The sequence below is a fragment of the Lycorma delicatula genome, chromosome 1 (genome assembly GCF_047948215.1).
Source record: "Lycorma delicatula isolate Av1 chromosome 1, ASM4794821v1, whole genome shotgun sequence".
Classification (NCBI taxonomy): domain Eukaryota; kingdom Metazoa; phylum Arthropoda; class Insecta; order Hemiptera; family Fulgoridae; genus Lycorma; species Lycorma delicatula.
In genome coordinates this window covers 200,900,171-200,922,127 of record NC_134455.1, presented here as the reverse complement: position 1 = coordinate 200,922,127, position 21,957 = coordinate 200,900,171, and the positions used below count along the sequence as shown (strand labels likewise).

At 31.2% G+C, this 21,957-nt stretch overlaps 1 protein-coding gene across 1 annotated transcript in view; it reads right to left on the bottom strand.

The window, feature by feature from the left end:
• The window catches only part of para (sodium voltage-gated channel paralytic), a 544,951-nt gene that overhangs the window by 54,388 nt on the left and 468,606 nt on the right, over window positions 1-21,957 (bottom strand). The window contains exon 29 of the mRNA XM_075370553.1: window positions 8,053-8,175. Within this exon, the coding sequence (XP_075226668.1) occupies window positions 8,053-8,175 (123 nt within the window). The remainder of the gene's footprint in view (window positions 1-8,052; window positions 8,176-21,957) is intronic.

Here is a 21,957-nt window from a genome sequence, read left to right as displayed (position 1 = left end):
AAATTGGGTGTTGGCAATTACTAAATTATACTTCGTGCAAAACTCTATAAGTCGGTCCCCTCTTTCATTCCTTTTGCCCAGCCCGTATTCACCCACTATATTTCCTTCCTTGCCTTTTCCAATGCTTGGATTCCAATCTCCAACTATTATTAAATTTTCATCTCCTTTTACGTGTTTAATTGCTTCATCAATCTCTTCGTATACACACTCTACTTCATCATCATCATGGGCGCTTGTAGGCATATAGACGTTAACAATCGTTGTCGGTTTAGGTTTTGATTTTATCCTTATTACAATGATTCTATCACTATGCGTCTTGAAATACTCCACTCCCTCCTATCTTTTTGTTCATCACGAAACCTACTCCTGCCTGCCCATTATTAGACGCTGAGTTAATTACTCTAAAATTACCTGCCCAAAAGTCGCCTTCCTCTTCCCACCGAACCTCACTAATTCCTACTATATCCATATTCACCCTATCCATTTCCCTTTTTAAATTTTCTAGCCTACCAACCTTATTTAAGCTTCTAACATTCCACGCTCCGACTCGTAGAATGTTATTTTTTAGTTTTCTGGTGACCCCTTCCTTAGTAGTCCCCACCCGGAGATCCGAACAGGGGACTATTTTACCTCCGGTTTCATGAGTAGTATAGATTATGATAGGTTCCTTACCCTGGGAGAACTAGATGATATATTCTGTATATGAAACAATTTTTGAGTGTATAACATATGAACAGGTCAAAATAATGATTAAAACCGAAAGGGATAAATGGATTTCTTGACAGTCAATAATCATTACTACTAATAATCATTTCTGTAAATGAAACAGTAGGTAATAATTAGCTCAGTATGATTATGCATTATTTAAATGCCTTTAGTATGTAGACTATTTGAAGTTGACATTACACAAATTATCACTGTCACTATTGAGGTAGATACACTTTGATTAATTTATATCAAATACTGATGAGAAATTATGTCTTTAATTTACTAAGGCATGGATCTGATATCACTACTGTGAATTTCACCATAACCTTTAGTCAGCATCTCAGAAAATATTGCAATACATGGCTTGATCTTCAGGATTGCTCTGGTTATAATGCTATTTACAGTGTTACAATTTCTTTGTAACTTTTTTGAATTACAATGTTAGATAATTTACTTAATTTTTCATTCCATTCACAATGTCACCCACTTATTAGGCACTCATTTTAAAAATTTTTATGAGGTTACAAAATAAGGTATAATGCAGTTTCTTTAATAAACAAATAAAAAACACTAAATGTGAAAAATTAAAGCTAACTTAAACTGTGACTGCAAACAGTGTATGGGATCTTATGCAATTACAGACAACACAAAACACATAGAAATCATAGCCAAAACAAACTATTAATAAAATGTTGAAAAACATTTTAATAAAATGTTTTATTAAACATTTATAATGCTAAAATATTAGCATTTTAATAAAATTCTAATATTTTTTGCATGAGGTGTAAAGGGCCTTATGTAGTTTAAGACAACAGAAAAGAATAACGCAAGCATTTAAGGGTAAATGCTTGCGTTATTCTTTTACACCCTTGTAAATGGACCTTACACGCTATAATAAAAACGTACCTATAATTAACCATTTGTATGTGATAAAATATTTCACACAGGAAATTAATCAAAACTTGTACATTTTCCTTACTGTCACTTACACTTACTTTTACTTTTAGGTCTTTTTTCAGTGTGCTTCTTTGCTGTTGAATTTCACATCTGGTGCATTCTCCAACATATGTTGACCGTGATTTTTGGACTGCATTTTACATGTTGTTTTTCTTTAGTATGTTGTGCTTGTCTAGTCAGCAAGTATGAAAATGTGATAGTAGTAAGGCTGATCCTCAAACACGTTGACCCATACTTAAACACGTTGGACTTTGTTCAGCTGAATTTTTAAATTGTTTAAATGTGTTATTCTATTCAAACTTATACTATTTTTTATTTAAATGGAGAACGTTTAGTAATTTAGGTTTGTGCTGAGTTTTCTCCACGTAGTGTGCCATTTCTGTTTTATTAGTCATTTTTTTTTCTTCCCCTACATCACTGGGCCTGACATCCACTCAAGTATACACGGCCCAGGGATGTCCTTATGACTCTAAGGGGGCCTCCCCACCCACCGGCTGTACGTCCGGCACGGCAGATCAGCCCCCCGGCTCTGGATCTTTTCTTATTGCTGCCCGCCTCTAATCCTCCGCACATAAGAGAAGGTCCGGCTATGCCGTCCCTCCCCCACACACAGAGAACGGGGTCTCGGTTTTTACTCTTTTATGCCTGCCTCAAACCGGCGGCGCCAGCCCCAGCAAGCACCGAAGCGCCCCCAGGAACCGACACCGCCGGCCAGGACACGGTCTTTTCTTTAACCCTTTCAAGCAACCCCAGGAGTTCCCACCCCATCACTGGAACCCGCATACCTAAGCATACGGGCCCACCGGGGTGGGACTGGTTCTCCCTGCCCTATCTTCGCGCCTATCGTCTGTGATGCCTCTCCTCTTCCTCTTTAGATTTGAGGACGGTGCTCGCAAAATTGGAAAACCAATCTCAGTTGTTATTGGATTGCATTAGCCAGCTAACCAGGTTGTCAGGTGTCAGGTTATTATGCCTTATTTCATGTCTGAGACCCTCCCATCTATAGCAGTTGAATACGGTGTGTTCCGCGTCGTCTTCTTCCTGACAGTACGGACACCTTGACGTCTGCCTTTTCCCGATTCTATTAAGGTATTTCCCGAACGATCCATGTCATCCTGTCATCAACTGAGTGGTGTGGAAATTTAGTCCGCCTTTCTCCCTACCGAACCACTCTTTCAGATTGGGAATAAGTCTCCTTGTCCACTCTCCTGTTTGAGCGGATGACCAGGCGGTTTGCCAGTTGCTAACGACTGTGTCTTTTACCTCGGCTCTTGGCACACCTGCCGCCCTCACGCTTCGGCCTTTTATCTGTAATTCAATGGGAGGCGTTTCAGCTAAGACACATAACGCATCGTAAGAAAAAGTTCTATATCCTGAGACAACTCGTATTAGTACTACTCTGTGCACACTTCTAAATTTGCGTTTATTGCGTTGTACATTCATTGCAGTGCCCCAGACTGGTGCCGCGTATAAGATAGATGACATCATTGCCATTGTGATCAACCTTCTGACCACCAGTTTCGGTGCACAGTGGTTATATCTATGTGATAACCATACTTTAGATTCTTATCTATGAATACGCCCAAGTATTTGACGTTACTGACTTCACGAATAATTTCCCCCCTTATTTCTATATTTATTCCTCTGACCCTTCTGCTACCAGAGAGCAAAATGCATTTTGACTTAGCTGGGGCTACTTGGTGTTGGTTGTTATCTAACCATTCGCCTGTTCTAAGGCCTGATTTGCCTTAATTTCAAGACGGTCCACTTCCCTATCTTCCACCAGTACCGCAACGTCATCTGCATAGCCGACAATCCTCACTCCTTCCGGATAAGGAAGCCTGAATATTCTATCATAGAAAACATTCCAGAGTATGGGTCCTAGAACGGACCCAGTGGAACGCCGCCAAACATCTGAAAATTTACCGTGCCCTCAACAGTCTGTCTTGACCTCAGTATGTCTATCGTGTAAGTACTGATTAATCTGAATTAGAATGTAATCACTGATGTTCATGTTTATTAAAGCATCAATAATTGCCGGCCATGGTACAGATCCAAATGCGTTTTTTACATCCAGTAACACAAGTAATGGCAGATTCTAAATCTCCGAGTACCGCTTTTGGCTGCTGTTGCCCATTCCGTAACTCTCTTAATCACCTGTATCGTGTTCGCCCTTTCCTAAAGCCGGACTGTTCTTGGTGTAGGCAGTTCTTCTCCTCTAACTCATTCTGTAGTCTGGAGGCTATAAGTGGTTCAACCGTCTTTCCCATATTATTGATAAGACTTATGGGCCGGTATCCAGCTTGATCTATATTCGCGGCTTGCTTGGGCAGGAAGACAGTTCTTGCCGCCTTCCAGCAGCTTGGAAACATGCGGTTTTGAAGTCTAAAGCTGGCCACGTCCACCATCTCTCAGGGAAAAGCTTCTGCCAGAATTGCTGCTGGTATACCGTCTGGTTCTGGGCTTTTCTTATTCCTGAGTTTCTTGATCGCATTTAACACCTCTTGTTGATCGAATCTACCCCTTTCGCATTCAAGTATTGCTGTTTCCAGTATCCTCCCTGGGGAATAAGGTTCTTAGCTGTTGTATAGCTTCATCACTGTTTAGTATTGGAGGTTGCCGACCAAGACGTTTTGCTATGATTTGGAATGCTTTACCCCAAGGGTCGTTATCCAGGTCTTTACACAGTTCTTGCCACTTCTTGCGTTTAGCTAGTTTAATAAGGTAATTTAGGCGTTTTCTGGCGGTTCTATATTCTTCCATGGCTCTACTACTTTCTTCATTTATACCGAAGTGGGTGCGAAGCCTCTGCGCTTTCCTCTTACATCTGTGCATATAATCTCTTTGGCTAGCTATATCACCATTCCATCATTACACAGTAGTATGCCTTGTTGCATTAAATGGGATTCTGGACATTTCATCGGTGATAATGTTTTGAAAACTGATAGGATCTATTTGCATGCACTCTGCGATTCTACGAGCCGCATTCCTTACGATCCTTTGAATTTGGTTTTTCGACCATCTTGGTGTGACATTTTGCTGAGTGCTTCCTGTAACTTGATCATTGATATCTACGGCTACCGCCAGTATTCTACCTCTTACATTGGATGAGACGGCACCCGCCGCCGTTGCTCTGCAGTTGAAATCACCGAGTATTAATACGCGTTTCCTAGACTGCATGACTATGTGTTGTAGACTAAAAATTCTATCTTGGAATTGATCCAAAGCACAGTTTGGGCTGATGTAAGTCCCCACCAAAATCAAATCGCATAGTTCGACGGCAACAATATCATCCTCTCTGAGATAAAGTCCAAAATCCCTGTTGTTGGCTACCATAGCATTTCTGTCCGGAACCCACTGCAGCCTGGCCGCCGAACGTGCATTGGGCTCCATGGCTACAATAAAGTCATATTCACCTCTTGTGGCAATTTCCTCTGCAAGATCACCGGACAGTAACTCCTGTTGTTATTCAGTAAAAGCACTTTAATCATGCGGCTTTCTACATCCTGTGCTTCCAGTCCTATGGGACCGGCTATCGCAGTCTAGACATTTGGTGGCCTCACGGCAGTCCCTGATCGAGTGACCCTGACCCCCGCATTTAAAACACAAATGGGACCTGTCAGGGCGCCACTGCAGTCCCTTCTGCCGTGCCCGGTTGCCCAGCACCTATAGCACCTCTCGTTCTCAGTTCTTATATATGTACGGCAGTTCACCCACTCTACTCTTAGTCTTTCAGCCACCAGTTTTACTGCGCCCCTGTATGTTGTTATCACATACAGGGGTCGCGTTCTTAGTATTACCCAATGCTTCACTAAGCTACTTACTTGAAAAGCTCTCTCCCGTTCCTATGACTTTCTCAACTGCTTCCTTAATTTCACTCTCTGATGTGTCATATTCTAAGTCTTTCACATGAATTACATGTTATTATTATTACATTATTACTACATTACATTATTATTACAGTCATTACGAGGGCTTTTATGTCTCCTGGTCTCACAAGGCTGAAGTTCTCTAACATATATGTGGCTGTGGTACGTGCAGCTAGACTAGCTACTTCATAACCAGGAATGCCACAGTGTTTATATAAAGACACACCACTGTCTTTTTTGATTGATAACGTGATGTGTACCAAGAATTGCTTGTATTAGTGGGTCCATTGTGAAATAGTATTGCTTCGAAGAACAGCAATGAGCGAGTCAGTGCTTGCAATCTCTCAAATCTTGCAATAAAGCATATGCTTCTGCCATGTAAACATTGGAAATTTTTACAGACTCCAGCTGTAAAATTGACTCATCATAAAAAATTCAGATCCATCACTATTTTGCATCTTAGATCCGTTCGTGTAAAATTCCTGCCATCCAGTGTATTCTGCTTTAATATATGATAATATTAATATTGTGAACGATCTCATTCATGGATGGACCACTCTGAATATATATGGTCAAATTGAATCTGCACACTACTGGTAGAATAGACCATGGCGATGTTTCACATACCAAGAAAGGGAGGTATTTGGGCAAGTTCAGTTCATATTTTTGGCATGCTTCAACAACTTGAATGCTAACAGGTCGTGAACATGCACTGTTGGGAGTAGAATTTTTTTAGAGGATGACTGCTAATTTTTTGGTAGTTTTTCTTTGGAAGAGCGAACACTATGGCTGCATAGAGTAGGAGAAGGAGATCGCATCAAAAATTAAAATGTAGGTTTCCTGACTCACCACACAAACATTCAGCAGGACTTAGGTGAAAGGCTCCACTAACCCGGTGTTATTGACTGCATTAAGTTGTCTTAAGACATTCTTATGTGCTGATGAATTCAAAACTGCTCTGTAATTAATCCTTGACTGAACAAGTGTAGAGCACAGATGCAGAAGTTCTCTTTCAGCCCTCCAAATAATGTTAGACTGGCACTTTATGACATTTAAGGTATGTTTACATTTAGCGACTGTATGCTGCACCTGTAAATTCCTTGTCAAACTATATACAGACATCTGTCTGTATGTGGGGGGTATTGTGTTTATGGTGACAGTAAATAGAGCTCCACTGAGAGGAGACTTCTGGGAATTTCACTTTTGAGATCCCTAATAGAAGAATACATTTCACATTTTTTATCCTCATTTTTCTCTCTGACAAGATACTTGCAATGATCCTAGGGGTAATGCCTCAAATACCCTAATCACACAATTACCTTAATATGCCACATCTCTGTCCTATCAAATATCTTTTTGAGGTTGAAAAATTCACCTACCATTGATGACATTTACAAAAGTGTTCTGAATTTCATTTTCTAGATGGATCATTTGATCCATGGTGGAGTAGAATTTCCTGTATCCTGTATCCAAATATATGTGGAAGGAGTGTCCATGAACACTCCTTCCACATATGAACTGTATGGCTGAACACTAACAGTTGAAACATGGAATTCAAATGCACTGGAGGTGGAACATATGCCCTGAGATCTTTCTTGTGGATACTGGATCTGATTTTCTCTGAGAGTGTCAATCTGTTAAACACCACTACATGAGAAAGGGATGGTTGTATCTCTCCATTCCTCCAAGTCATCAGACATTTACTGGCAACTACCCCTTGCCACACTAATTCTATGACATTTTTTCTTCTAAAGAGTTCAAAAGGTCCTAAGAGGCAACACCTTTTGATTAGTTAAGAGTGCCATGTGGAGAAATTATCATGTCAGTATCTCTGATCTTCTTAAATACATTAATGAAAAATTTTGGTTGTCATTAGTGGATCCACAAAAAGTCCGTCTATTTTCTTCTTGGTATCTTTAACTGGTCTACCAAATGCAGCAGTTATTTTTTTATTAATTATAAGGAGACCGATTTTGCTAAACTCACCACAATTTTTAGAGACTATTAAATATCTGTAGAGTAGTGCATTCTTTACCCATATATTTTGATTTTTAAAGTCAAGTTGCCTTTTTACATATCACAGTTTATCAGCTCAGAAGGTGGTATAAATCAGTGACTAAAATAATTCTCATATATATATGATCTGCAGGAATCCTAAAAGTTCACTCCACATAGAGGTGTGTTTCAGAGATGGGGATGGTCTGCCTCGGTACAGTATTATTATTATTGTTTCTACTATAAATGAATGTGGTTGTAAGCATATATGTATAGAACATTAAATTGCTCTCAGTTCAACATTTTGAAAAGTTTTTTAACTGTAAGAAAAATAATTTAATAATGTTTGTAAATGAAATTTTTGCCTACTTACTAGGAGTTATACTATATTTGTCGTGACTCATTAACATTATTTAATATTGTTCATTAACAGCATGACAATGTGAGTACATTTGAAAAATATCAATTATTATTATTATTATTTACTACAGTTAAATGTTCTTAAGTGATTAATAATATTTACCTTGTAATATTTTCCAGCAAAAAGTTGCACACCCATTATAGCAAATATGAGCCAAAATATGAGACACACCAATAATACATTGAAGATACTGGGTATGGCTTGTACTAAAGCATTTACAACAACCTGTACATAATAACATCATAACAGTTAACATCAAAATACTAATTACTGTTGGTAAAATATATACTGAGTTCTGTAACTCAAAGATACAGTTAATATTTACAATTCAAACTTATGTTCAGTGACTGATTAGAGATTATCATGTATATATAAATTATTTAAAAATATTACAAATAATGTACATCTATTTTGTAATTTCCATTGTTTTATGTATTTCTGTGAATTTTTCTTTTGAGAGCTCTCTGAATTACAGCAATAAGAAAGCCAAAGCTACTAATCAGACTTAAGGGGTAAAATTTTTTAACCCCCTAATTTACTGTATTAGTTTATAATAATAATCTAGAAAGATGTGTAAGAACTGTTATTTTTCACAAATAAATGAAATATTTAAAAAATAATTTGATGATTAAAAAATATTTGATTTGATTTAAAATAATTTAATACAGCTTACATTTCAGAATCAAATATGCAGAAAAGTGGTTGCAGAGTTCATGAAATAAACTGTCATAAATTTAAAAGGTGGTTCAAATTTACAGCTTCATATTATTTCAGGATGAGAGTAGTTTCTCAGAATGCAATTATACTATTTAGAAAAACATTTATTATTTAGATAACACATTTACTATTTAGATAAGCATTTATATTATTTTAACAAAATATAAAACTTATTGAATTGCATGGTGAAACGAAACATGGTCATACTTTAAAAATAATAAAATATTTTAATGACTAACTTTCAGATTATATGAAAATTCTTCTTCTAAAAGATCATTTCAAAGCTAATTATGTAGCTCCTTCTTTGATGGAAGTTATTGGTAATTCAGTTAATGACATCCGTCATAAAAAAAAGTTAGGGATCTCCATTTAGTACGTAGTCATAATATTTACATTTGATCTGTATATGTTTGTTCATTAATTATGTTAGCCGTTATAGAATAACCCATAACAGACATCAAAAACACACCTAGAGACAAAAAATACCTAACACTAAGATATCAATCAACAGCTGCACAAACTTTGCAGCCGTTGGAATATATAAAATATAAAAATTTATTTATTTTTTACAACATTATTATTATTTAAAGATATGTTGAAAGAGTGGTTTGTTATTACTGTAATAAATAAAATTTTTAAGTACCATCCTGTAGTCGATGATTCATTTATTAGTTTGAATAATATCATTTATAAACATTTTGATAAATATCTTTGTGTCAAGATGTAAACTGAAGTCTGTGCACTTTTAATTGTACTAGTGTAAGAAATATTACGATTTTGATCAACAAACTGTATATGAACAGATATGACAAACTGTATTAGTTATTTATTAAACTATTACCCCGCAGTATTACAGTATGATTTAATTATTATCGCAGGTGCAAAAATATCTTAAAATATCTTAGGGATCATATATCTGTATTTTTACAATTCTCATAAAATATTTCCAGTTTCAAATTTATCCTTTAATCATGATGACTCTTCAATACTATTTTCAGTAGACTCATCTTAACTGATCGCTAATATTAGTTTCATCAGTGCAACTGATGTTTTCAGTGTTGGACAATTTATAAAGAACAGTAGCATAATGATACCTTGATAATTTGAAACCCAAGAAAACATTACAAACATTCAAATTATTTAAAGCACATTAGTTAATTGCATAGTAATTTTCAAAAAGTGTTTTGCAATCTGTGATGATAATGAAATATTTAAACATTTTTAACATAATTATATTAACAAAACATTCTTTCCTAAGATAAATTTCATTAAATGATGTATATCAAAAAGACATTTGTTACGTATAATACCATTCATATTAAGAAAAACTAATGGAAAACAATAATAATATTGTGTCTGATTTTTGGAATGATGCTATATTTCATGCAGACCTTTTTCTAGACATTCCACACCAGTTAAAAATGTCTTATTTAACATCAAGTGTTAAATAACACATTTAAAGTGTGGTTTGAAGTGTGGTTTTATGCAGGAGTAATTCAGAATTTTCTTGAAAATGTTAGAATGATTCTATTACAAAAAAATTTCCAATTTTAAAAATCTTAATTATGCATACCAAATAAAATCTAAAATGGTGTTAACAAACAATAATCAATGCCATGTCCTAAGATATACTCTATAATTTAGAATGAATTATAATTTTCTAACAATAAAATCAAATGAGACCATAAAGGTAAAAAAGAAGTAAAATTATTATTTAATTTTAATAGCAAAGATATTTATTGTTGAAAATTCAATTACTCAACTAATTTTTTTCACAGAAGTGACATTCTGAATGGTAGAAACAACAGGTTCCACCATATCTGTAGATACCTAAACATTTTCAGTGTTTTGGATTTTGGAGGCCAGTTTACTGTCTTTTTATCATTGCCTTTTTCCCTTTCAGGTTTTCACAGTCAGTGTTTTCTTTGATCAGTACCTCACCAACAATGCCTTCCATGATTGACTTAGTAGGAACAATCTTGTTGTCATCAAAAGTAACACAGAAATTGCTATGATAACAAATTCATTTCAGTTTTTGTATTCATTTACCTCCATTACATCTTCTGTAACTATTATATTTTCTTCCAGTATTTCACTAAATTTCAAATATTCTTTTCTGACTTTTTGAAGCTATCCTTTTTAAAATAGTAGTAATTTCACATTTAATATTCTTTCAAATGCTTTAAATTACAATTCTAACAAACAGCTAATTTTATCAATTTCTCAATAACCAGTTTTTGATAACCGTATTTTGAATTCTATTTGACTAGTACTGGTAGTTAAATAAATATATAATTTTAGTGTTTAATCTTATTAAAGCTTAATGAAAGATAAATGAATTTTATCTTGGCAAAATGTTTAAAAGCAAAATACTTGAAACAAGTGTTTTCTACATGTTATAAGGGAATCAATTCGGCCAGAACAGTGTCAGACTTGTGGGCTTCATACAAAGGTATTCCTAACTAGCCTATCATGCACTTCAGACAACTTCTTATGAATCATTCCAAAACATTTGTAGATTCCTATTCAGGTGCAAACACCAATTTCTAGAATTGACTGTAGTCTTTAACAAAGGTCAGAAATTGAAAAGAGTATTACAGTAGCTGCAAATTATACTGTATTCATATTTTTCTGAATTCACTGCAGACAAAGAAATGAAAATGCATTTCTTTTTGAAAACATATGGGCAGCCATATATATTGGCATCTAAAACAGTGAATCAGTTTGTTAGTTTGTATTAACTAGATTAAATGTGGTGTAAAAATTTTCTTAAAGAATCTTGAATATTTATAACAAAAGGTACTTTGTCCAAATCTGATTTCCTAATACATCATTAGTAATACATCACTTTTAGTACTACTGCTACATTTTTTATTAGTTAAGTGGTAGTGAAAATCAAATAGCAGGCATTTTATAGAAGAAACACATAAGTACTATTAGTATGTTTTCACTTAGTATGTTAAAATTAATAACAGTTATAGAATAGTTATAAATGGAAAAAAAAGAATTAAAGCATAAAGTTAATGTGACAATGAAGAGAATATTTAAACAATTTTATTCAAACTATTTCTATAATAAAAATAACTTTGCTTTGGAATTTTCAATGTATGATCTCATTAAGCGATAATTTTTCTTATCATAAATGAGTTAATGGGAACAATTAGTGGTAAAATGCATTTCATCCATCAACAACCACTTCCTCTTGATGAGCAATCATTTTTAAAATAATTATGAAGTTATTTTATTATTAGACAAATCACAATTTATTTTATTCAATTGAAAGATGATTTCAAATATATATATTTTTTAAATTAGACTTTTAGTTTCCTGGAAACAAAACATATAGGCCTACTTCAGATGAATTATGAAATAGAGAATAGATGTAATAGTTTATATCTCATTATTAGAATTGAGTAATACAAATTTATAATGAGCTGAATAATAAGTTGTTCTGATCTAACCTTTCTTTAATCTAAATATATATACAACAGTATCAAATAATTATTTGGATTATTGCAACTACTTTTTTGCATACCTTCAATAGGTGAATATTTTTTTTTTACTTATTTATTCTATAACAGAAACAGATGGCCAATAGTGGCTGTATTAATTTTATTGGGATGAGAATTATGATGTTGATGACAGAATAAAATTAAAAAAATCACCACACTTTAAATACACATTTAACACCAAAGGCCAGTATGCTAACCATTGTAGCATTATAGTATAGTCTGATAATATAGTGAGCAGCCATTATAGCATAATCTTTGTTAGAACTACTTTTTTTGATAACATAATAGTGTGCTTAATGAAGATATGCAATAAAATCAGCATGAAATTATTCTCTTCACATAAAAGACATTGATTTCTGTAATATGAAATTTATAATAATTACAGTTTAACTACACTGAAATCGTTATCATCATCATCATCATCACAATCATAACTTGTTTCGGCCCACAGTTTAACAAAAGCCTAAATGAAAGTTAATGGCTATAATCAGTAACAATGATTATCCTCATATTTTTTTTGGGGCATCAAATCCAGGTTTTATTGTTACCATGGAGTTTCATGAAGCTCAATGACTCTGTGTTATATGTAATAGAAATTCCTACGTCACCATTTTTATGTGTACAAACAATGACAAATAAAAATATCAAAAATAATAAATAAAGTTAACATAATTACATACCTTAAATACAATGTTAATTAAAAAAAAAAAGTAACATTAAATCCTCTTAACTAACATTAACTAATTATAATATCAAATAGAAAATGAACATGCAATATCAGTTGAAGTGTACTACATGAATGTAAAAGTTAACCCAATATAATCCATCAGAGTGTTGAAAAACTTGTAATATAAAAAAAAATACATTTTTCATAATTATCCACATTTCACAATTTTTACAAGCGTCTGCACTCAGTAATGTTTAACTCAATTTCATTTTGCATAACTAAATTTTCTTATTATTACATGACAATTTTATTGCCTGAAGATATAATTTTATTCAAATACTATTTTCTCTAAAGGTAACTTAAATTTATGACTAATTACATTAGTATGTTTATCGGTTTCAATGAAGTGTTGTAATCTTCAACTCAAATCTAGCTGTGGAACAATTTAGATGTAATACCTTCTTAAAACAAATCAAATTTTTTATTGAATAAATTTTTTTTACATAAATTGTCACTGTCATTTGCTCTCACAACATTCCTTTTGTGAATGTCACTGAGGAAGGATGGAAAGTGCTTTAATGTTAAAAAAATCTGTTAAAAGAAAATTTGGTTTGGTCATCATTAAGCAAGTTTTTAGCATAATTTTCACCAAAGGCTGCTAGTCTTTCTGTGAAGAGAAAATAATATACTTTGTAAATTGAAATATTATAGCTGATGAAAATATAGACATAAATAATTTCATGATATATTAATGAATTACCAACAGTAAAGCAATGAAGAAGGAACTAGGAAGTGCTCAAGATAAGTATAAATCAAATAATCTGAATCACAAAATAGTAAATAAGTAAAAAGTTTATTTTTAGTTCATATTAATTTGGCAAAGGTCGTTTGAAATATTGTAATGCACCTGTTTTTCTGGATTTCCTATTTTTCATGCTTTACTGCCATAAAGCAATATATTCCATAAAACATTTATCATACGGAATTTCTTTTTTAATTACAAAATCCATATTTGACAGTTCTTACATACATAAAAGATCTTACTTATGGAAGTCTGCTTTAAGTATAACTTTATTGAACTTTTTATTTTTTGACTTAAAAATAATTATTTGACTTATGGTATATTTTGTTTTGTATTAGTATTTAACTTATCACCACCTTATTTTTGGAAATTTTTATTTTCATTTATTTTCAAACTTGATTCACTTTTAAATTGGTTTTAAACAATGATTGTACAAAATTTCTTCATTTTTTATGATAATGTTTTACATTACATTATCAAGTAAGTATTATTGAAAATTTCTGATAGCATCACTGCTGCTAAAAATCAATGTCATTAGTAATAAAATGTTAATGGTATGCAGTAATCCATCTGAAGGAAAACTCTGCAATAAATTTTTTTATCTCTACTAATTTATGAAAACTGATTCATTTAACTTTGGTCACGGGTATTTTTTTATTTCATTATTTCATCTCCAAATACTACTCTTCAGAGATATTCCATATGTTGTACAATCATCAGGTTGTAAGGAACTGTAGTTTACTGTGACTTGTCTGGGTGCATCAAGGTTGTTTTGTCTCCTTGGATTGTTATTCTCCTCTCAGTTTATTTTAAATCACTTTACTATTTCTCCTATGTAAGAGTTAAAAAGCAATGAGGTTTCAAGCTATCATGAATTACTTATTTAATGTACTTCTGTGCTGTTTTTAATACTTTTGTCAACTGGTGCAAATTCATCATAATAACATTCTCAAACTAAATTAATATTTGTATTCAGTATGAAGATGTAACTAAGTTGAAAGTGTGCATTCAGCAACATTAACTAGAAAAGTGAGGTAATAAAACTTAATTGAAATAAGATTTTTTTTTGTTAACCTAAAAATTTACTAAACAAGATCAAAGGTGAGAGTTTTTCTTTGTTTCTTAATGATTCTAACAAACCAACATTTTACACAATGATAAGGAAAAAACAGATAACAGATTATGTAATACATAAACTACATATATAATTTTGTAATATGGTGCTGTAACTGGTATTTATTTACTGATATCCTACAATTTTTAGTCTTTCCTTGTTTTAGTATCAGTCTTAAAAAATTATTGTGAGGCACTTAACATTGTAGTTTTATTAATTAAAAAATTCTGTATTCTCTGATAAACAGTTATACAGAATCTGTTGATAAATATAGTCAACCTGACAAAAATTCATTAGATCTTATTTGTTCATTAGTTTGTATAATCCTTTTTTCCACTTCAATTAAAATATTGGGACACCTCTTTTTTAATTCTTTCAACAAAGATAAAAATCTAAAATCAATGATATGTTGCTTCATAAAATCTTTGATTGGCCACAATTAAAAAACAAATATATTTTTAAGAACTGATCCAAATTGGTATAAATTCTTTTTATTATAATAATTAAAGGAATAAAGCCTATAAAGTATACATAAAGATTATTTACTTTGTGTGTGTGTGTATGTGCATTCTTATATAAATTAAATTTCTTTTAAAATCTTAAAATGAATTATTTTTAATTATTATTATTAGTAGTAGTAATAGAAAATAATTTTTTTATGATTTACACATTACTACACCATCATAATTTTTTAATAAGTTTTTTAATAAGTCCTGGTTTGCATGACATATGGAATACCTAAATTAAAAAAATGTTTATTAAATTTCTAATAAACATGACTATAAATTCTCTTTTTGTAAGTGTAGTGTAGTAGTAAGTTTATTTGAATAAAACTAGTTAAGACAGAAAAAAATTAGTTGGATAAAAAAATAATAAATGACAAGAAATAGAAATTTATTATTTTGACAATAATACGATTGTTACCCTAACGAGCCTGTCATGGAATGAAGGTTAATGTTTGGAATGGCTGTGCCATTTTCAATAGTGATTTGTGACTCATGTCAGTCCAACAACCATTTTGGTTGTGAAGTTTAACAAATAAGAAAATGAAGCTTGCCAGCTAGCTGAATAAACAATATGACCAAGCTTATTTTCATAGAACTGGCAATAACATGCAAAAATTATAATACCAAAATGGTTTGGCATTACGGAATTAAGTCCCTAAAGTTCAATTAAAAAAATAACATTTACCATTTACAAAAAAGTTTATTTTAAAAATTTCTACTGATTATTACAAAAAAAAAAACAAACAAAAAAAGAAAAACATAAGCTATATTCACAAAATTCAACAATTTATAACATAATTTTCCATCTGTAAAAGACTCACTCTGATTTTTAAAGGGTTAACTGTACAAGCAAAACAGTTACAGTTTACTAAAAATACTAAGCAAAGAAATGCAGAAAACACAAATAAAATGCATGCAAAGTGCAAGCAGTTTACAATAAATCTGATTGACCACAAACAAAGTAGGTACAACATAATTATAAAAAAAGAGGAAGAAGAAGTACATTATAAAAAGAATAGAAGCTACAGTTAGCAGAAGAAATAAATTTTGTTTTCACTTAATTTCATTTATTCCATAAGGGAAATTCATCAGAAGTGAAAATAATAAGTAAACTTTTTTCATAGTTAAGATTGTATGTAACATTTTATTAAAAACTAAGAAATCTGATGAAGCATACAAAGTGATTAGTTTTAATGTACTATAAATACACAAACACTAACTTCTGATATGGCTAGTCATATAATTTTTAAAATATTAAACAACTCTGAAATATATTTAATACACATTTAAATACATATTTAAAACAACTTCTGACATAAATTATGAAAAAAGTCAGAAATTTATATAGATATCTCATTAGTTTTTAATAATCTTATTAAAATTTACATTGCATTACTCATCTAATGAAGGCAAAATTTTACAGTAAAAAAGGCAGTTAAAAATTAAATAAATAAAATAAAATTAAAAATGCATAACTAAATGTAAGAAATAAATTAATGAAGCTTAAAATTATTAATAATAATATATTGGATCTAAGTACGTGCTGCATCCCAGGGCAAGAATAGTGAGCAGGATTAACTAACAAGAATATTAAAGAACATAATAAACTTAAAATTAAAGAAAAAAATAAAATAACAAATATAAACTCATAATAATGCATGTATTATTTAAAAAAAAGTACATTAATCTGAATAATAATTAAAATAATTAGAACTAGTCAAACTATAAAAATAATGATTTTGAAATTTAAAGTCTCAAGGTTATATGGCATTTACAATGTATACCTGAAATAAAATTATAAAAGAAATAATTAATGGAAACTTTTACTTAAGCACTTTTTTTACAGAAAATAGAACACTTTAATTTAGAAAACTGTTTTATAATTTTTTTCTGAGATCCTCATGGTAATATATAAGCTAGATTTTCACATAGCCAACAATGTATATGCAACAAGAAAAAAGCAGTAATGTTTCTTTAGAGAGAATACCATAAATTCTCTTTATCTAAAAATAAGATAATATTCTTTAATTCATATTTTATTCTATTTTACACTTAGCCAAAACTTGAATGCATGACACATTTTACAGCAAGGGTTTCTCATTTGCTGTACATCACTCTTTTATTGCATTAACTCTTCACAAAACCTTTACTGAACATTATTCTTAACATTAAATTGTGTTTTAACCAAAATTAATTAATATTAAACTATGTATAAACTATATACAGTAAATGGGGCTGTTATTATTAATTACTCGTTCTAAAAAGATTTGACATTTGATAATCTCATATACCTCTCCTAACGCATATCAATCAATCATCTTATTTATCAATTATTGCACAAACACAAATACCAATGTGTGTAATAATGTTGAAATTTGCAGAAGTTAGTGTTGTATATTTCAAGGGTAATACTGTTTTTGAACACACAGCAGAGTTATTAATAAATTATTAATTAAAATATACAATTTAAATAATTAAATCTGACCTATTAAACATTTAAAATATTCTAAAATATGTTAGCATAATTAAGGTACACTCATATTCTCCATTATGTTAACATAAATTATTCACATTACTCTGTACAAAAAATGTTCCATAAAATAGACATAATTATACAATGACATATGTTTTAACTAAAATAAGGAGTATGATAAATTTAATCAATTAAAATGAACATCAAAAATGATTCATGATAGCGGTACATTATAGAAGAGAGGTAGTTTAAAGAAATAAGAATAATAATTTTACATATATCAGTTAGTGAGAGAAGATTCTGAATCACATTATTAACATTATCAAAGTAAAACTGAAATAAACTATCCTCCAAATTGATGGAGAACATTATTGATGGAGAACATTATTGAATTTCTTGTTCACTCTAACCTATTCTTGTATAGTGAAGGTTGAGAAATAAGGTAATTCTACCTGAAACAAGATAATTTTATTGTATGAGTTATCTTACAAGATAACCTGATATAATCCTACCACTATCTACTGAATCCTGGAGCACTGACGATAACTTCAACTTTTGACTGGGAAATTAACTTGATTATAAATTTGTAAGTGAATTGAAATGTAGTAACCATTCTACATAACTTAACAATTTTGGATGATAAACAATAAAATTGTTCTTATTTATAAGAATACTATTCCACTGAAACCACACAAACAAAAAAAATCATAATTTATTTTAATACTGGCATAAAAAATGTAAAACCGGTTTTTTATTTAAAAATCTTAGCAGGTATAAAGTTAGCTATTAAACTGTAATAAAAATGAAAAAAGAATACATGTAAATGCCTTAGAACCTTGATTTTCTACTAAGGTGGTTAAAATTTAAAATAGGGTGGGGAAGTGATGAATAATAAAATAACGGGGTGATGATAAGGGCACCTACCCTCATCCCCTGCATCCTAGACATTGCCCTAAGAGGTCTGAGGGCGCGCAAAGTTCGCATTGTTTTGAATGCTTGAATCCCGCCCGCCCCACACAGGGACGCAACGAAGTTTATGAGCGAGACCTGGTGACAGAACAGGCGTATCGCACACACTGACACAACAATGAGGCACACAGCAATAAACAACATAGTGCTGATGAACAAACATATTTATCGCTCTACACTTTTAACGATGTTAATTCCCAAATTTGAGTGAGTAAATTATAAAGTATGTTAGGTTTTGTAGAAAATTAATTACATTATACAACTTTATAAAAATCTTTCAAATATTAGTTCTCTCTGAATAAATATATCTTAATGAAAGCGATAATCAAATCAAATTGTTCATCAGCACTGAGTACATGAACAAATGTGCGAAGAACACTCAATACAGTATTAATAAGAACAACACTAAGAATAAATAAACCAAGATAATTCAGTTAAAGGAGGCTTTGAGATTAATTTGTAATTCTCTAAGAATAAATCAATAAAAAATTACAAAATCATGTCACAGATTACTATTAGTAGTTAATAAAAACTAAAAGCAGTTAATAAAAATTCAAAATAACATTCATAACATGTAATACAAAATCAGTTATGTGTTATTTAGTTTTTAATAAAATATCACCTACATAGCATTTTGTTCTCTCTTTTCACTCTATTTAAAAAATCTTAAAACTTTTAACATTTTTTATGTATAATGTATTCATATTCAACTCATTCATTTAATGAAGTATGTGCATTCATATGAGCAAAATAAAAGTATATATATGAAAAGAAGAAAAAAATAGAATAACAAAAACATGAAAATTATTTAAATAAATATTAAAATATTCTGCTTCTAGGATGCAGTTTGATAAATTATTTATCTCTCTAGAACATAACAGAATTTCCAATTTTCTTAACATACAAGAGTTATCACTTTTACAAAAGCCTCCATCAAATGAATTATCATGCACTATAGTATTAACAGGAAGCAAAATAATGATAATTTTGTTATTATATTAATAGAGGAAGATAAAAGGATTTGTTATGCTATTCCAAATTTAGCAATAAAAGGGACAGAAAGACAAGAGGAAGTGATTACAACAAACAAACAAAGATTCAGATAGTTCTTCAAATGATTGTTATAACAATAGTGTTAGTAATACAAACTAAACAATTATGAAGAAATTTTTTAATATAACATTGGTCAACATGATTTTTGTCTCAAAAGTACCAGTAGGTGTACTTAATGCAGTTTTTTTATCTTGTTTTCAAATATATGTTCAAAATTTCTCCATCATCCACAGTTTTTTGTTATTTTAATTTTTTTTTAATATTTTGAAACATTTTTTTGTCCATTTATCCATTGTCAAGTAAAAGCTCCCAGAGCATTATAAATATGATGGAACCAAATGAGCTAACTCAAAGGGTAGCATTGCTACTGTTGTGCAGGTTCAGACATGTATAGACGTGTACAAACGTGATTTAGTATAGCACACATTCATCAGAATGATGCCAGTTGTGACTACTGAACCAGTAAACACATCATTGTGAGTGCTTTGTGTGTCTGAATTATTATGTATTACATATTTACAACTTTATTTCTTTTAATTAGTCATTAGTTACAAAATGCCTAGAGTTTGTTTAAATCATCCTAACAATTTTTGTTATGTATGTGGAAAAGGACGCTCAAGTCCCAAAGGTGAAACTTTACTGCATTAGTAAAAAAGTGTTATGAACTTTATTTTGGGGATAAAGTTGGGGACCAAACAAGGGTCGGGCTCCATATATCTGTTGTTTATCGTATTCTAGGCTTTTCACTACATGGAAAAATGGCACATGCCACATGCAGTTTGCTATCCCTATGATTTGGAGGGAACCCAAAGATCACTCTTCTGACTGTTACTTCTGCTTAACAAACATTAAAGGGATTATGTCAAAATCAAAACATCCTAACTTCCAATCTACAATGAGACCAGTTCCACACTGCGAAGAATTGCCCATACCAGAACCTCCAGAACACTTGACATTAGATGATGAGATCTGAAGGTCTGATGGAAGTAAGGAAGAAAAATAAACAGATTCTAGTGATATAACTTTTGAACAAAGCAGTTCATCTGAGCCTCATTTACTGACTGAAGAAAATCTTAACGATTTCATATGAGATTTAAAGTTATCCAAAAAACAGTCTGAAATGCTTGCTTCCTGGCTAAAAGGATGGAATCTTCTTCAAAAGAATACTTATCCTAATCATCATTCTGAATTTAAAGACTATTTTGAAAAGTTTGAGGAACTATTGAATCCACTACAGAAAGCAGCTTAGCAAGTGTTCAAAAATGTTAATCAGAGTTTTTTTTGGGAAATCAAAAGGCAGAAAATTACCGTGATATTGTAAATGATCTTAAAAGATCTTATAAAAATTTGGGTTGTAATATGGTCTTAAAAGTACACTTCCTGCACTTGCAACTAGATTTCTTCCTGGAAAATCTTGGTGCAGTGAGCGATGAGCATAGAGAAGACTTTATTAGTAGATTTCAGCTATCAAGGCAAATGGAATCCTAATATGCTGGCTGATTACTATTGGAAGATCAAGAGGGATGCTCCACAGGCAAAATATAGCAGAAAATGATCATTTCTTACTTTCTAGGTATGTCAAATGTTTGAATATTGTGTAGTTAAGATTGCAGAAAGTATTAAAAAGTTTGAAATTATAAATGCCTGTCTCTTGGAAACCTTGCAAGATGGGGAAAAACCAATATATTTGAATTCAAGAGAAAAAATACTATCAGAATCACTTATTTTTCTTCCAGAGACAAAAAAAAAATCTTTTTTGCTCCCCAGTGATAATTATTTATCTATAAACTGTTTCCTTTTAACAAGGAAAGGTTTTTTTCAGTCAGTGTGAAACCTTTCACAAGTATACAATAAAAAGAAAAAAAAGAATACATAATACTACGAAGTCACACTATGCCAGTTAATGTTTTATGAAATATTTGTATCAAATGTGTATGTAATATAGTAATTAAATTAAAATAGTTGGGCACAAAAGAACACTAAAGAAAAGGGATGGAAGAAATATAAGTTAAAATTTCCTGAATGTGAAAAAAGTATAATACTTTTTTTTAGTAACTGATTAGATACTTATTGCATGACTATTACTACATTTAAATTTTGACAGAGAAACTATAGATGAATATATATATTCCTGAAATATGTGAGAAGAAAGTAAGAGAATAAAATAATAGCATTTTTAAACCTAAAATATGAT